This window comes from Odocoileus virginianus, chromosome 5 (assembly GCF_023699985.2).
Source record: "Odocoileus virginianus isolate 20LAN1187 ecotype Illinois chromosome 5, Ovbor_1.2, whole genome shotgun sequence".
Taxonomy (NCBI): Eukaryota; Metazoa; Chordata; class Mammalia; order Artiodactyla; family Cervidae; genus Odocoileus; species Odocoileus virginianus.
In genome coordinates this window covers 92459416-92474850 of record NC_069678.1, presented here as the reverse complement: position 1 = coordinate 92474850, position 15435 = coordinate 92459416, and the positions used below count along the sequence as shown (strand labels likewise).

At 43.3% G+C, this 15435-nt stretch overlaps 2 protein-coding genes across 8 annotated transcripts in view; one reads left to right on the top strand and one right to left on the bottom strand.

Annotated features, from left to right (window-relative positions):
• The window catches only part of LOC110149846 (UDP-glucuronosyltransferase 1A1-like), a 120328-nt gene that overhangs the window by 94845 nt on the left and 10048 nt on the right, over window positions 1–15435 (top strand). The window contains exon 1 of one of the 7 annotated variants that reach the window (XM_020912571.2): window positions 11878–12773. The exons of the other annotated variants lie outside the window; for them this stretch is intronic. Coding sequence (XP_020768230.2) covers window positions 11910–12773 — 864 coding nt within the window. The 5' untranslated portion in view covers window positions 11878–11909. Of the gene's footprint in view, window positions 1–11877; window positions 12774–15435 lie in introns of those variants that run through there. 7 annotated transcript variants of the gene reach the window in all.
• Window positions 6724–7783, bottom strand: LOC110149847 (dnaJ homolog subfamily B member 3-like). Its single transcript, XM_020912574.2, has one exon. It carries the CDS (start codon window positions 7704–7706, stop codon window positions 6972–6974), a length of 735 nt encoding a protein of 244 aa, XP_020768233.2. The 5' UTR covers window positions 7707–7783; the 3' UTR covers window positions 6724–6971.

Sequence of the window (15435 nt, the reverse complement as noted above, 5' to 3'; positions counted from 1 at the left end):
ACCACCGTGATTGCCCTTTTGTAAAGTCATCGGTGTAACCGTTGTGCAGTTTTCTCCAGCTGAGTAGGAGCAGGAACTTGAGCTGTGAATTTACCCTTCAGGGGATTTGCCTGAGGGTGTTCAGTAGAAGTGTAAGCAAAGTGGAGTCTGGTTGCTTGTGGCTCAAAAGTCAATAAAGAAGCAAGACTGGTGGATGTGAAAGTTTGCTTGACTGAATGTGCCCGGGATGGGGATGCAGAGAGGCGAGTCCTGTCCAAACACTTATTCCCTCCTTGCACAATCCGGGGCAAGAGCTTTTATTGACAGAGGGAAGGGGGCTCCATGTAGAAACAGCACAGTCGGCTCTGACCGTCATCTTGAAATCAGTGATCTGACCAGCATCATTTTGATTGTTTTCAGTACAGTTAATCTTCAGTTCAGGGCTGGTTTGTTCCCATTCCTTGTGGCCAGTTCTCAGAATTTCGGCAGCTTCTATGTCATGGCTACAGTCTGGTCACCATGTAGTTAACTTTTTCCACCTCATGGGGGTTTCAGTATCTATGACAGCTCACAGGATATGGCTCAGAGTATTATCTATAAATACCAGGACTGTAGTTAACAACATTAATTCCTTTAATTTTGTACTTATATGAGATGATGCGTGATCACTAAACTTGTAAAAGTCTCATGATCTAGAAAGTCAGATCACTCTGCTATCTACCTTAAGCTTAACCAAGGCTGCCTGTCAATTATGTCTCAATAAAACTGGAAGAAACAATGGCAAACAAGAAGGTTGTTTCTTAATTCCAATATAATTAAGATTATTTCAGTCATTTTTCTCTTATTTTTTTCTAATTATTTTGAATTATAATCAAAGAATGTTTCTTGTGAGTTACTATTTTTAAAAACTTTTTAATGTGCTTTCTTTATGGTTCAGTACAGAATTGTCCAGTAGGAATCTAATGTAAGTCATATATGTAATTGAAGGCTTTTTAGTATGTATATTAAAAAACTAAAAAGAGTATTGCAGCTAATTTTAATAATATATTTTATTGAATCAAATATATTAAAATATTATCCTTTAAACATATAGTCAATATAAAATTGTTTACCAGGCGCCTCTGTCCATGGGATTTTCCTGGCAAGAATACTGGAGTGGGTTGCCTTGCCCTCCGCCAGGGGGTGGTTTTCCAGACCCAGAGATCTAATACGCATCTCCTGCATTGCAGGCAGATTCTTTATTGCTCCCCCTCCTCCCATTCCCTGCCTCTGGTAGCCACAAAGCTGATTTCTATTTCTATGAGTTTGCTTTTTAGTTTTCGAAGCTGATTGACCTGCGGCACTATGTTTGTTCCTATTATATAACATGGTGATTCAGTCCTTCTATACACTTCAAAATAATCACCACGATAAATCCAGCTATGATATTCATCACAGAAATGTATGATGTAACAATTGACTATACTTCTCACACTCTTATTTCTTACCTATGACACTATTTTGCAGCTGGAAGCTTGGATGTTAATCCCCCTCACCCTTTACTCTCCTTTCGCCACTCTGATCCCCTGTCAATAGCCTGTTTGTTCTCTGTATCTGTGAGTCTGTTTTGTCATGTTGCTCATTTTCACTGCCTTTTATTTTCCACATGTCAGTGAAATCATACAGTATTCATCTTTATATGCCTTACGTTACACTAAGTGTAACCATGAGGTCCGTCCGTGTTGTCCCAATGGCAAGGTTTCATCCTTTTTTATGGCTGAGTAATATTCAATAACGAACTATTGTAAATAATGCTACAATGAACCTAGGGGTGCGTATATCTTTTCTAATTAGTTTTTGTTTTCCTTGTGTAAATACTCAGGAGTAGAATTGCTGCATCATATGACAGTTCTACTGTTCTCCACTGTAGATGCACCAATTTACATTGCCTCCAACAGTGCACTAGAGCGCCCTTTTCTCTACATTCTTACCAACCTTTGTTTTTTTAAATTTTTTTTCTCACCATCTTTTGCTATTTGCTTAATCACCATGTAAATGTAACAGTTCCTTGAAAAATGCCATTTGTATTTTGATTAGTATTTTATTGAATCTGTAGATTGTCTTAAGTAGTACAGTCGTTTTAACAATATTAACTATTCCAATCCATGAATATGGTACATCTCTCCATCTGTTTGTGTTGTCTTCAATTGCTTTTATCAGTGCCTTATAAATTTCTCAGTATAGGTCTTTTATCTTCTTATATTTATTCCTAGTTATTTTATTATTTTGATGTTACTGGAAGTAGAATTGTTTCCTTAATTTCTCTTTCTGATAGTTCATTGTCAGTATATAGAAATGCAACAGATTTCTGTTAATAATTTTATATCCTGCAGCTTTACCAAATTCATTAATGAGTTCTAATAGTTCTTTTGGTGGCCTCTTTAGGGTTTTCTATGCATAGTGTCATGTCATCTGAAAATAGTGACAGTTTTACTTCTTCCTTTCTAATTTGAATTTTTTTGTATGTGTGTTATAGATGTTTGGTTGGTGGTTACCATGTGGTTTCTTGATAACAATCTCTCTATATATGTGATTATTTTAAATTGCTAATGTTTTAAGTTCAAAAGCATTTTAACAACTCTATTTTCAAACTCCACATTTACTATTTTTGACGTATTTCACATCTTTTTGTTTTGTGTATCCCTTAGCTACTCATTGTGGATGATTTTACTACTTTTGTCTTTTAACCTTCCTGCTAGCCTTATATATGGTTGATGTACTACCTTTATTGTATATTTATCTTTACCAAAGAAATTCTTTTTGGTAATTTTCATATTTATAATTGTGGCCTTTACTTTTCCTCTTAGAGAACACTCTTTAAAAATTCTTGTAAAGCTGGTTTCATGGTGCTAGACTGTGAGTTTTGCTTGTCTGTAAAACTTTCTATCTCTCCTTTGAATCTGAATGAAAGCTTTGTCAAGTAGGGCACTTTTGGTTGTTTTTCAACACTTTAAATATATCATGCCATTCCCTTCCAGCCTGCAGAATTTCTGCTGCAAAGTCAGCTTAAAATCTGATGGGTTGGCTGTGGGGTCTGGAGTGTCACAAATCTTGTTTTGGCCTGCTGGTACGTGGAGCCAGGGCCCAGGGAGTCCTGAGGCTTGTGCCAGCCTGCTTGTGGGTGGGTTGAGTCTTAGGGTTGATGCTGGCCCACGTGTAGGTGGAGCTGGGTCCTGGAGTCTCTGATTGAATGGCCCAGGGGTCCATAATCTGGTGTCAACCTGCTAGAGGATAGGGTCAGGGTCCAGGTAGTCCAAAGGTTAGTGCTGGCTCATTGGTGGGTGGAGTTGTGACCCAGGGTCTCTGGCTGCAGGGCCTGGGGGGCCTGGGTTTGGTGTTGTCCCACTGGAGGAGGGGGCCTGGGCCCTAGGCATCCCTGGGCTAGTGCTGGCACACTAGTAGGAGTCCAGGTCCTGGCCCCTCTGGTGAATGGGTCCAGGTGCTGGATGGCTGAGAACTCAGGGGGTCTTAGGCAGCTGGCCTGTTAGCGAGTGGGCCTCTGTCCCCACTTGGCTAGCTGCTTGACCTGAAGCATCATAGTACTGGTGCCTACAAGCGAGGAGAGTGGGGCTGGGTCCTGGTGCTTAATAAGCTAGAGGGTTGATCCCAAAATAGCCCTTGCCAACAGTGTCATCATGATAGAATGGAGCTCCCCAAAGAGCTGCTGTCAGTGTCCACATGCCCAGGATGATCTCTGTTGCCTCCTGCCTCTCTGGGACGTTCTCCAAGACTAGCAGAATCCTGCTTCTGCTCTGGGCCCCAGAGTGTATGAGATTTTGTGTGCATCCTTGAAAAGTAAAGTCTCTATTTCCTACAGCCCTCTGGTTCTCCCAAAAGTGAGCCCCACTGACCTTCAAAGCCAGATATTCTGGAAGTTCTTCTTCCTGGTGCAGAACCCTGGTCTGGGATACCTGATATGGGGCTCAGACCCCTCACTCCAGGGTTCCTTCACTGGAACCCTCATAGTGCTGTTGGTGGGAGTGTAAAATGGTGCAGTCATTGTGGAAAACAGTATGTCAGCTCCTCAAAAAATTAAAAATAGAATTACCAGATGATCCAGCAACTCCACTTCTAGGTATATACCCAAAATAATTGAAAGCAGCATCTCGAAGAGATATTTGTATATCCGTGTTCATAGCAGCATTATTCACAACAGCCAGAAGGTGAGAGCAACCCATGTCCATTGGCAGATGAACAGATAAGCAAAATGTGGTCTAGCTATACAATGGAATATTATTCAGCCATAAAAATGAAGGAAATTCTGATAACATATATGAAAACATGAATGAACCTAGAGGATATGATGCTAAGTGAAATAAGTCAGTATAAAAAAGACACATACTGTATGATTCCACTAATATGAGGAACCTAGAGTAGTCAAATTTATAGAGACAGAAAGTAAAATGGAGGTTTCTAGGGACTACAAAGTGGGGGAAACTGTGGAGATGTTATTAAGGGGTATACAGTTTCAACTTTTCAAGATGAACAGTTCTGGAGACTGGCTGCACAACAATATGACTGTAATTAACACTACCAAACTGTACACTTAAAAGTGGTTAAGATGGTAAATCTTATGTTGGGGTATTTTATCACGATTAAACATTTTTAAAAGGCAAACTTTATGAGGAAACAGTCAAACCTATGTGTGCCAATTTAGCAGCTATATGTTTAAAGTAAAAACTATTAAATATTTCAAATGTAAATTGAGCAAAATTCAGTTAAATGGGGAAATATTTTAAGACATCACTATCAGAATTAGGCATGTTGAGCTTTTTCATTAGAAAATTGAAAATATGCATTTTTAGATGGTTTAATGGAACATTTACAAACATTGATCATATGTTATCTGATGAAGTAGCCACTAACTACACATGACTACTGGTCACTTAAAATGTGGATAGTTCAAATTGACATATGCTGTAAGTGTAAAATACATAGCATGATTTGAAGACTTAATGTGAAATATCTCATTAATTTTGTATTGAGGGAAGTGGCCAATATGTTGAAGGAAGAACTCGAATTCACACCCTCCCACGCTGTGCTGTGCTTAGTCACTCAGTCATGTCCAATTCGTGACCCCATGGACTGTAGCCCGCCAGTCTCCTCTGTCCATGTGGATTCTCCAGGCAAGAATACTGGGGTGGGTTGCCATGCCCTCCTCCAAGGGATCTTCCCAACCCAGGGATCAAACCCAGGTCTCCCGCATTGCAAGTGGATTCTTGACCATCTGAGCCACCAGGGAAGCCCAAGAATACTGGAGTGGGTAACCTATCCCTTCTCCAGGGGATCTTCCTGGCCCAAATTGAACCGGGGTCTCCTGTATTGCAGGTGGATTTTTTTTACCAGCTGAGCTACCAACCCAGGAATGGAACTGGGGTCTACTGCACTGCAGGCAAATTTTTTACCAGCTGAGATACCAGGGAACACCAGTATTACCATTTACAGAATACTGATGTGAAAGGCCTGAAAACTAGCAGAAAAGACAGTCTATAATTAAAGATATAAAGAAGGAACCACAATGAGATGTGTAGGAGAGATGAAGATACAGCATAATCAAGACTCATACCCTAGGTGGTAGACTCACAAATACGGTGATTATAATTTCAGATGAGAGAACAAGCTGCATTTTTAGTCTGTCCAGTTCAGATATCTTTTCACTCTCATGCCTTATGCAAACCTTTCTTTGGAGATGACCAATGGGTGGGGGTCGCACACTTTGTAATGGAATATCATAAAGCAACTATGCCCAAAAAGATTTCTTTGAGGGCATAAAATGTGCCAACAGAAAGCTACCTCTCAGATCTGTGTATGTTGCACCACTCAATCAATATTCCAAACTTTGCACTATTCAAAGCTTTCCAAAATTTCTGGCTTTTGTCAACCTGAGATAAGATATAGCGTGCACGTGGCAATGGGAAAATTGTGTGTAGCCTTACGGAAATGCTTTTTACATTTCCAGCTGCCATAGTTGTAGAACCAATCAAGAGCTAGCAATGAGATTTACATTGTTTTTGGTCATCACCACCATTCTTATTTTTTTTTTAAATTATTGCTTAAGTCAAGAGATCTGAATACTGTCCTGAGGCTGCTCATAGTCAATCGTGTAACTGTGAGGAATTCACTTATGTGTTTTGGCCTAGCCTTTGGAGGGAGAATGAGTGAGAGGGAGGAGGAGGAGAGAGCGTGTGTGAGAGAGAATGTGTGTGTATGTGAGGTTGCTCAGCTGTATTAGACTCTGCAACCATTTGGACTACAGCCTGCCCATCCGTGTTCCCTGTTAGTAGTGACTTCATTCCTATAAAACCAACCTCAGAGTTCTGACCTCCAGATCTTTAAGAGAATAAGTACACATTGTTCCAAGTCACCAAACTTGTGGTAAATTGTTAGCGCAGGCATGACAAACTAAATACATTACCTTTGTCAGGCTTACCTGTTTTTATAAAGCCTAGGCTTAACATTATATTTAAACAGTTAACTCTCCCTGTGTCACCAGCAATATGTGGAAGTAAATGCTCTCTTTAAACCAAAAGTATTATTAATATATTCATATCTTACTACTTTGTGCTAATAAAAGGAAGTAAACTGATTTACCTTGTAAATGTTAACTTCAGAGCAAACTACACTAGGTTCACACTGCAAAGTGGAAAGGCCAGGTTGAAGGTGCCCTGGTGAACATTTTGTCTCAGTAACACGAAATAAGCAGTGTCTGCCCTGGGGTTATGTTTAATAAATAGCAAAGTGCATACAGATATTTACAACAGTTTTAAAGAAAAACAAAGGTCCTATTCTGTGGCCCAACAGTAGCAACAAATAGGCGTTGGCACAAACTGTTCATAAATTCTTGAGTACAGTTGTTTTGCAAGTAGAGCTCGCCTGCAGTCTTCAAAAAAAAAAAAAAAGAGAACACCCTGCTACTGCTCAAGCTGTGCTCTTAAGTTCAGCGTGGACCAGGATCACTTGGGGTCACTGCTTAACAACTGCTCTTTGCCATTTATGATCAGGTACTTCAGCTCCCCGTCTTCTTCCACTTCGATTCTTTCTTGGCCATTCTCCACGATTCTCTTGGTGGTGATCATTTTGCCATTCAGGATTTCGGTGGAAGTCGACATGGATTTAAAGTTGCCCGTCCCCCTACTACCACAGGACATGGAGACGGAAGAGAGGCCCCCATTCCCAATGGAATCAAATGAGGTAAACCCCGTATCAAAAGGAGAAAAACCACCTCCAAATGCTGGAAATTCACTGAAGGCGGAGAAGAGTGACGCGGACCCCCTGCTTCGGCTTCCCCGGGATCTCCTCCGAGCCCCCAAAAAGTTCTCCAGCGGGTCTCCGAAGAAGTCGAACGAAAACGGGTCCCGGCCGCCGAAGAACTCTCTGAAGACGTCGGCCGGGTCCCGGAAGGTGAAGACGCACTCAAAGGGGTCCTCGAATGGCCTACCGCCGCCGGCGCGGCCACAGCCGCCGCCCTCTATTCCCGCCTCGCCGTAGCGGTCGTAGACGTCTCTTTTCTTGGCGTCGGACAACACTTCGTAGGCCTGGGCCACTTGTTTGAATCGCCTCTCCGCCTCCTCCTTGTTCTCGGGGTTTTTGTCCGGGTGCCACTTGAGCGCCAGTTTGCGGTACGCCTTCTTGATGGCTTCTGACGAGGCCTGGCGGGGCACGCCCAGCACCTCGTAGTAGTCTACCATCTTGGAAGGTCGGGAACGGCCCCGCGGGCCAAGGACAGGTGCTGGCTGGCAGCCCCCGGGGCGCGGGCCCGAGTGCCCACCAGGCCAGGCTGCCCGGAGTGGGCGCCCCTTGTGATGATGCCGCGTCTCATGGGGCGAACCCAGAATGCATTGCTCATACAGTGCTCTGTGACAGGTTTCACGCAGCCGCAGAGGACCCGCCCACTCATTTGCTCCGCCCACCTGACCTCTGCCGAGCGGTTATCGCCAAACGGGGAGATGTGGCTCTGGCTGCCTTAGCGGATAGTTCTCACAGGCACCTCCCTGATGGTCCTGTGGTTATGACCACAGGGAGCACCGGTTCCATCTCTGGTCAGGAAATCAAGCTCTTCCATTAAGAAAGAAAGTCATTTTCTTAAAGTAGGCTTGACATCAGGCTTCCCCTTGGCTTGAGGTGGGGGCTGTTGTCCTGTTATTCAGTCGCTCAGTCGTGTCCAACTCATTGAGACTCCATGGACTGCAGCCAGGCTTTCCTGTCCTTCACCATCTCCCAGAGTTTGCTCAAACTCATGTCCATTGAGTGGGTGATGCCATCCAACCATCTCATCCTCTGTCCTCTCCTCCTTCTGCCTGCTGTCTTTCCCAGAATCAGGGTCTTTTCCAATGAGTTTGCATCAGGTGGCCAAAGTATTGAAGTTTCAGCTTCAGCATCAGTCCTTCCAATGAATATTCAGGACTGATTTCCTTTAGGATTGACTGATTGGATTTCCTTGCAGTTCAAGGGACTCTCAAGAGTCTTCTCCAACACCACAGTTCAAAAGCATCAATTCTTCGGCGCTCAGTTTTCTTTATAGTCCAGCTTTCACATCCATACATGACTACTGGAAAAACCATAGCTTTGACTAGATGGACCTTTGTTGGCAAAGTAATATCTCTGCTTTTTTAATATGCTGTCTGTTGGTCATAACTTTTCTTCCAAGAAGCAAGCATCTGTTCATTTCATGGCTGCAGTCACCATCTGCAGTGATTTTGAAGCCCAAGAAAATAGCCTGTCGCTGTTTCCATTGTTTCCCCATCTATTTGCCTTGAGGTGATGGGACTGCTGCCTTGATCTTTGTTTTTTGACTGTTGAGTTCTAAGTTACCCTTTTTGCTCTCCTCTTTCACCTTCATCAAGAGGCTCTTTGGTCCTCTTCACTTCCTGCGATAAGGGTGGTGTCATCTGCATTTCTGAGGTTATTGATATTTCTAAGTTGGGGGTAGAGTAGAGTAACAGAAGTGAGTTTAGTCTGATCCTTGTCTGAGAAACAAACACTCTTACCATTTGTCTAGGACAGCATTTCTCCAATTTTTTTGCCTCAGGACCCTTTTGCTTTTGTTTATGTGGGTTATATCTATCAGTACTTGCTCCAGCAAAAATTAAAACAAAGTCAATTTAATAATGATAAACCCATTACATGCTAATATGAATCATATATTTATGGAAAATAACTCTTTCAAAACAAATTTAATAAACAGTAGCATCATTTTCTTTTCTTTCCTTTTTTTTACATCTCTCTGGCTTAACAGAAGAGCTCGATTTTTATATCTGCTTCTGCATTCAATGTATTGTTATATCATGTATCATGTAGCCACTGGGGAACTCCAGTGTATTCAAAAGTCAAATATCATTATCTTAGAAATAAGTTTAACTTTGCGAAATTCTTTGAAGATTTTTTGGGGATCCCCCCCCAAAATCCTCATAGTTTGTTAACTCCTGACCCAATATATCAAGATGATGAAAACTGCTGGCCATGTTTAAGTGCTGCACGTAAACTTGGGATTCTGTGATTATTTCTGCTAAAACTGTTGTATCACCATGATTTTCTTTTTGACATCTGACTCTTTTCCACTCCCTCCTTTTTCTTTCTCTGACACTATATTCTTTGCCTTGATAAATGGTGAGGCAACACCAATAAAGTTCACTTAGTTCTAAGAGGAAATGATTAACCAATGAACTCACTATTTCATCATAAAAGATAATAGATCCAAAAGGGTTCACCTTTTCACTAGAACAAACTGCTGATTCCATATCACCTTGAGAAGCTTAAGCCAGCTTGGCACTTGGGAAGCACGCAATAAACAATAGTAGAGATTGGTAATAGAGTCCAGTGTGAACAAAGCAATATGGAAAAGTATAAGGTGTGTTTGGGGTAGGTTAAGTGATTCAGAATGGCAGGAGGGAAAGAGGCAGAGAGAGCGGTTAAGCAGGAGGGCTAGAGAAGTGGAATGAGATGGAGTCCATTCCAGGGAGTTCTGAGGGCAAGGCTGAGGAGTCTGCATTTATTCTGGGCCCTAGGAATGTGTTGACCAAGGTTTCAGGGGTGGTAGTGGCATGGGACTGTGCCATGGATGGCCGATGCAGGGAATCAAAAGGGAGAGGTAGGGACTAAGAGCCTTGGAGGCGGAGGCCTAGAAACAAGACCATGGCAGCTGGGTCTGAGAACCAGTGGTAGAATGATCCAGATTTGGCATTTGCTGGGTTGGAAATAGGGCCTAGAACAAAGGAAGAAGGAGCATCACATCCATACAGAAACATTTACTGAGTCTTACTGTCTGCAAAGCCATGGATAGGTAGAGATAGAGGCAGAGAGGGAGTCTAGTAGGGAACTCAGATAGGCAAATTGCTGAAGGATGCAAGACAGAATAGGGGCTTCTCTGGAGGCTCAATGGTTAAAAAATAAGTCCACCTGTCAACACAGGAGACGTGGGTTTGATCCTTGGGTTGGGAAGCTCCCCTGGAGAAAGAAATGTCAACCCACTCTGGCTTTCTTGCCTGAGAAATCTCATGGACAGAGGAGCCTGGCAGGCTACAGTCCACGGGGTTGCAAAAGAATTAGACATGACTGAACAAGTAAATGGCGACAGTGACAAGGCAGAATAAAGCAAAATGCTATGGAGAGTCGAGGAAGATGACTTTGTTTCCCCTGGAGGGTCCCACAGATTATCCAGAGGGAGTGGACTTGTTTATGTAGCCCTTTTCAGTTTAGTAACAAGCAGCTCCGATTTGATTCCATCAAAAGAGCTAGGAGTAGTTGGGAGGGTGAGTTTTGTCACTTCACTTCAGCGTGGCTTCAGCTTTAAAAGAAATCACCTTCCAGTGAGTCTGGGAACGCTCTTGCAGACACCCCACTCTTCAGTAGACCTCAGAGCAAGACTACATCACCACGCTGCTTGGTTTCCTTGGCCACCCATGTGCCGCAACCCAGGCACATCTCAGCCTGCCCTGTAATTGCCCTGTTGTTTGTCCGCCAGAGCCCTCTTGACAGGCACAGACCATGCCTAACTTGGATTTCAGGCCCTGGCTCCTCGCATCATGCCAGGAGGGCCAACACTTGCCATAAACCTCTGATGAGTGGGGGGATTCACAGTGGATTTTGAGTGTCAGATCTCCACAGGTTGCAGGGCAGAAGTTTTATTGGATTGCTTAGTCATGGTTCTTGGTCATAATTTTTGAGAGTGGGTGTGGACTGCCTGCTATTCATTTTGGCCAAGAACAATTCCTGGTCTTGGACAGAGTCACACTCTTAAACCGTTCAAGTGCACAGAGACCTCAAGAAGTTCTGAGGCTCTGCCTGATGTAGTAAAGTCATAAAATCATTAACATGGTGGACTGTGTTTTTACAGCCCTTTGCTTTGTGTAATCTACAGATGAACGCTCGTGACATTGAAACTTTAGAAGAATGACTGCCCTTACTGTTTAACTTGGACTATGAATTTCAGAATGACAGATAAGCGCACACCTATGAGCCAAACCCTTGCCACCTCTTTCCCTCTCACCTAGAATCTTGATCTTGGTGAACTCCTGAGCGCTCGGGGCAAGGGAGGGAGGACAGGGAGCTTAAGAGTGCAGAAGCGAGCACGCATGCTTCTGAATCACTGAATCGCTTTGTTCTACACCTGAAACTAACACAGTATTGTAAACCGAGTATAGTTCAATTGAAAAGATAAAAAAAGAATGTGATTCCAGTGGTGCTTAGGGACTTTCAGCCAGTTAAACTGTTGCCTGTGGCGAGACCTAGAAAGTCCTGCCCTCTTTATCTCAAAAAGTAAACGCCCAGCAGTCTGTAGCTGACTCACAGCTATGGTCACGTGACACAAGCAAACATTAACTTGGTGTATTGTTTGGTTCCTGCCTTGTGTGAGTGAGGCAGGAAACCGTCTTGGTAGCAGGAGCAGGGCAAGCATGACAGCAGGGTCCCCGGGGGAACGCCCAGTCGTCCTGCTCCTGCTGCTGTGTGCGCTCGGCGCCTCCGTGTCCCAGGGCGGGAAGCTGCTGGTGGTCCCGGTAGACGGCAGCCACTGGCTGAGTTTGGTCGGACCCCTCCAGCCACTGCGGCAGAGGGGACATGACATAGTGGTCCTGGCACCTGACGCCTCCGTGTACATCAAAGAGGAGGCATTCTACACCTTGAAGAGGTACCCTGTACCATTCCAAAGGGAGGACTTGGAAGAGACTTTTATCAGCATCGGGCGTACTGTTTTTGAGGATGATCCTTTCCTGAAGCGCGTGATCACAACATACCAGAAAGTCAAAAGGGACTCGGCTCTGCTCTTCTCTGCCTGCTCCCACTTACTGCACAACAAGGAGCTGATGGCCTCCCTGGCGGCAAGTAGCTTCGATGCCGTGTTGACAGACCCTTTCCTTCCCTGTGGCCCCATTGTGGCCCAGTACCTGTCTGTGCCTGCCGTGTTCTTCTTGAATGGACTGCCTTGCAGCCTGGACTTTCAGGGTACCCAGAGCCCCAGTCCACCATCCTATGTGCCCAGGTATCTGTCATTTAACTCAGATCACATGACCTTCCTGCAGCGGGTAAAAAACATGTTCATCATCTTGACAGAGAATTTGCTGTGCGATGTGGTTTATACCCCGTATGGGCTACTTGCCTCAGAAATCCTTCAGAAAGACGTGACTGTTCAGGATCTCTTGAGCTCTGGGTCTGTCTGGATTCTCAGAAGTGACTTTGTGTTTAATTTCCCAAGACCCATCATGCCCAACATAGTTTTTGTTGGTGGGATCAACTGCGCTCGCAAAAAGCCACTCTCTCAGGTGTGTATTTGAGTGGGAACTTTATATACCTGTGTTCTGGCAAGAACTTTGAGTGGATGAAATTATCATGGATCTGCTGAAACAGCCTCAAATGCCTTCTCTTGTTCATTTCTATTTCACCAGTCTCTTAGGAGTGTGTTGTGATTTATAACTCTTTGGCATCTTCTTCTAGGTTTTTTTTTTTTTATCGGAGACTTTAGGAAAGTGTACTTTGGCCATATTATTCTGTGTGCTCCAGTGGATAGTAATCGATTAGATGTGACATGGGTTAAATGCCATAAACACAGGGCCTTGGGTCCAGGGTTCCTCGCAGAGAACAAAATTGTGCAGCGTGCACTTTGCCCATGGTCAGGTCAGGCTCACAAAAGTCAAGATTGCTGAAACAATTCTTTGGCATCTATAGATCTTGTGTGGCAGGGAAAATTGCCTTTATGTTCCCAGTTAAAAGTCCAGTTTCTAGATAATAGGAAGCTGAATACGGCAGTTCCATTTCCTATAATAAAGCAAATCACTAGACAGCCAGGTTCTGATGTTGGATTCAAAGCTCATGCAGCTCACTCTCTTAAATGCTTATTTATTAATGTTTTCACCTTCCGCAACTGGAAGTTTGCAGAAAAAAAAAATAGCATTGACATTCTCTTCCAAATCTTGACAGAGGGGGTAGAGAATAGCAGGAGAGTTTCCTTCTAATGGGGATTTGGGAAGGATTCTTCAAGTAGGTGACATTTCAGTGGGTGTTCCTTCATTTATTCTTTAAGTATTGGTTGGGGATCTGCTTGTAGCCCAAGTACTTTCCAGATGCTAAGTCTGGCTCCTACCAGGGGCTACTATCACCCTCATAGAGTGATGAATCTTATTTCCAGTGAGCTTCTGACATGATTCATATTTTATATTATTTTTTTAAATAATAATTTTTTACTGTGCTGGGTCTTTGTTGCTGCCCGGGCTTTTCTATAGTTGTGGCAAGAGGGGCTTACTCTTCGTTGCGGTGCACAGGCTTCTCATGGCGGTGGCTTCTCTTGTTGAGGAGCGCGGGCTCTAGGGAGGCCTGGCTTCAGTAGCTGTAACTCCTGGGCTCTAGAGCACAGGCTCAGTACTTGTGGCACACGGGCTTAGTTGCTCCTCGGCCAGATCAGGGATTGAACCTGAGTCTCCTGCACCAGCAGGCAGATTCTCCATCACTGAGCCAGCAGAGCAGCCCTCATGCTTTAAATGATTATATAATTTTCATAGCCAGCGAAAACTTTGGGCAGCAGGAACAACACCAGGTGAGAAGTTGGGTGCTACCTGGACACCTCCATCCCACTGCTGTAAAACAGGGGCTCCTGAATGGGGCTCTGATTCCACCCCTGTAATGTGGGGAGAGATCTCATAAGCCCTCAAAGACCCCCTGGCAATAAGATTCTGAGACCACCACGGTTTGTTGGACATGTTTGTATCTAATGGGGTGGTCTGGTGAAGGAAGGTGTGTTGTTAATTTTCTGAAAGCAAGATGAAAAAATCCAGAAGTGTAGAAATCTGTTAATGGTTCTTTTTCAGATAGAGAAAAAGAAAGGGGTGAAATGTCATTAAACCAACGGGCATATCTCAGATCAAAGGAAAGAAAATTAGCCAGCAGTTTCAAGCAAGATATTTTTGCATGTTTGCTGTTGCGTTTTTGGTAAACAGCTTTTATTTATTTAAGTGATTTCTTTCTTTATTTAGGATGTTTCATGGGAGAGGCTGCAGAACTTTATCAACTGTCTTTCTTAATATCACATTTTTATATCATTTATTGACATATTTTCCCCTTAGGTGGTAAATTGTATTGAATGTGTGTTGGTTGCTGCCTTGTTTGGTGCAAGTGAGCTTAGATGTGAGAATATTTCTGTAAATTGTACCTGATAGTAGTTCCTATTGTCTTACTGAAATGCATTTACTTTGAAATTCCATTTTTAGATACTAATATCGCCATTCCTGCACTATTTTTGCTTACATTTTTCTAGTGCCTCCTTAGTACTCCAGGTCTTCAACCTTCTTCCTTTTCTTTAAACAACATGAAGCAGGGACTTCCCTGGCAGTCCAGTGGTCAAGATTCTGTGCTACCAATGAAGCGGGCATGGGTTTGATTCTTGGTCAGGGAACTAAGACCCCACATACCATGCTGCCGAAAGATAAACACAACAAAATAAAACCAAAAAATCTACAGAGCCAATATTCTTAACCTAGTCAGGCAGATTCCTTTAATAGTTGAATTTTGCCTGTTTGCACTTAACAATCAATACATATGATTATAACTCTTGCAGTTTATTTTTACTTTGCTTTGCCATCCCTCTTTTTTCTTGATTTATGCTGGTCTGTCACAGTGCTGTTATCTTTTTTTCCCCTTGGTTAATTAGAGAGTGCTGCTCTGCACTTCCTTCCCTCTACTGGGGATCATACTATTCCCAAAGCTCTTGGTAAAAGTCCTGAACTTTTCAAGTATAAACATGAAATCTTTGTTAATGAGAGTCCCTAAAGAAAGCACAGCTTGGTGTTGGGCATGCCTTTGGGATGCCGTCAAAGAATAAAGATGGTAGAACAATGCTGAGAGCAAAGGCATGACACTCAAGAATTCCAAGATGTCAGTCCCCTCTCAGGCTGAGAACATCTCTGAGAATACACAGAGATCCAGAGATGGTGT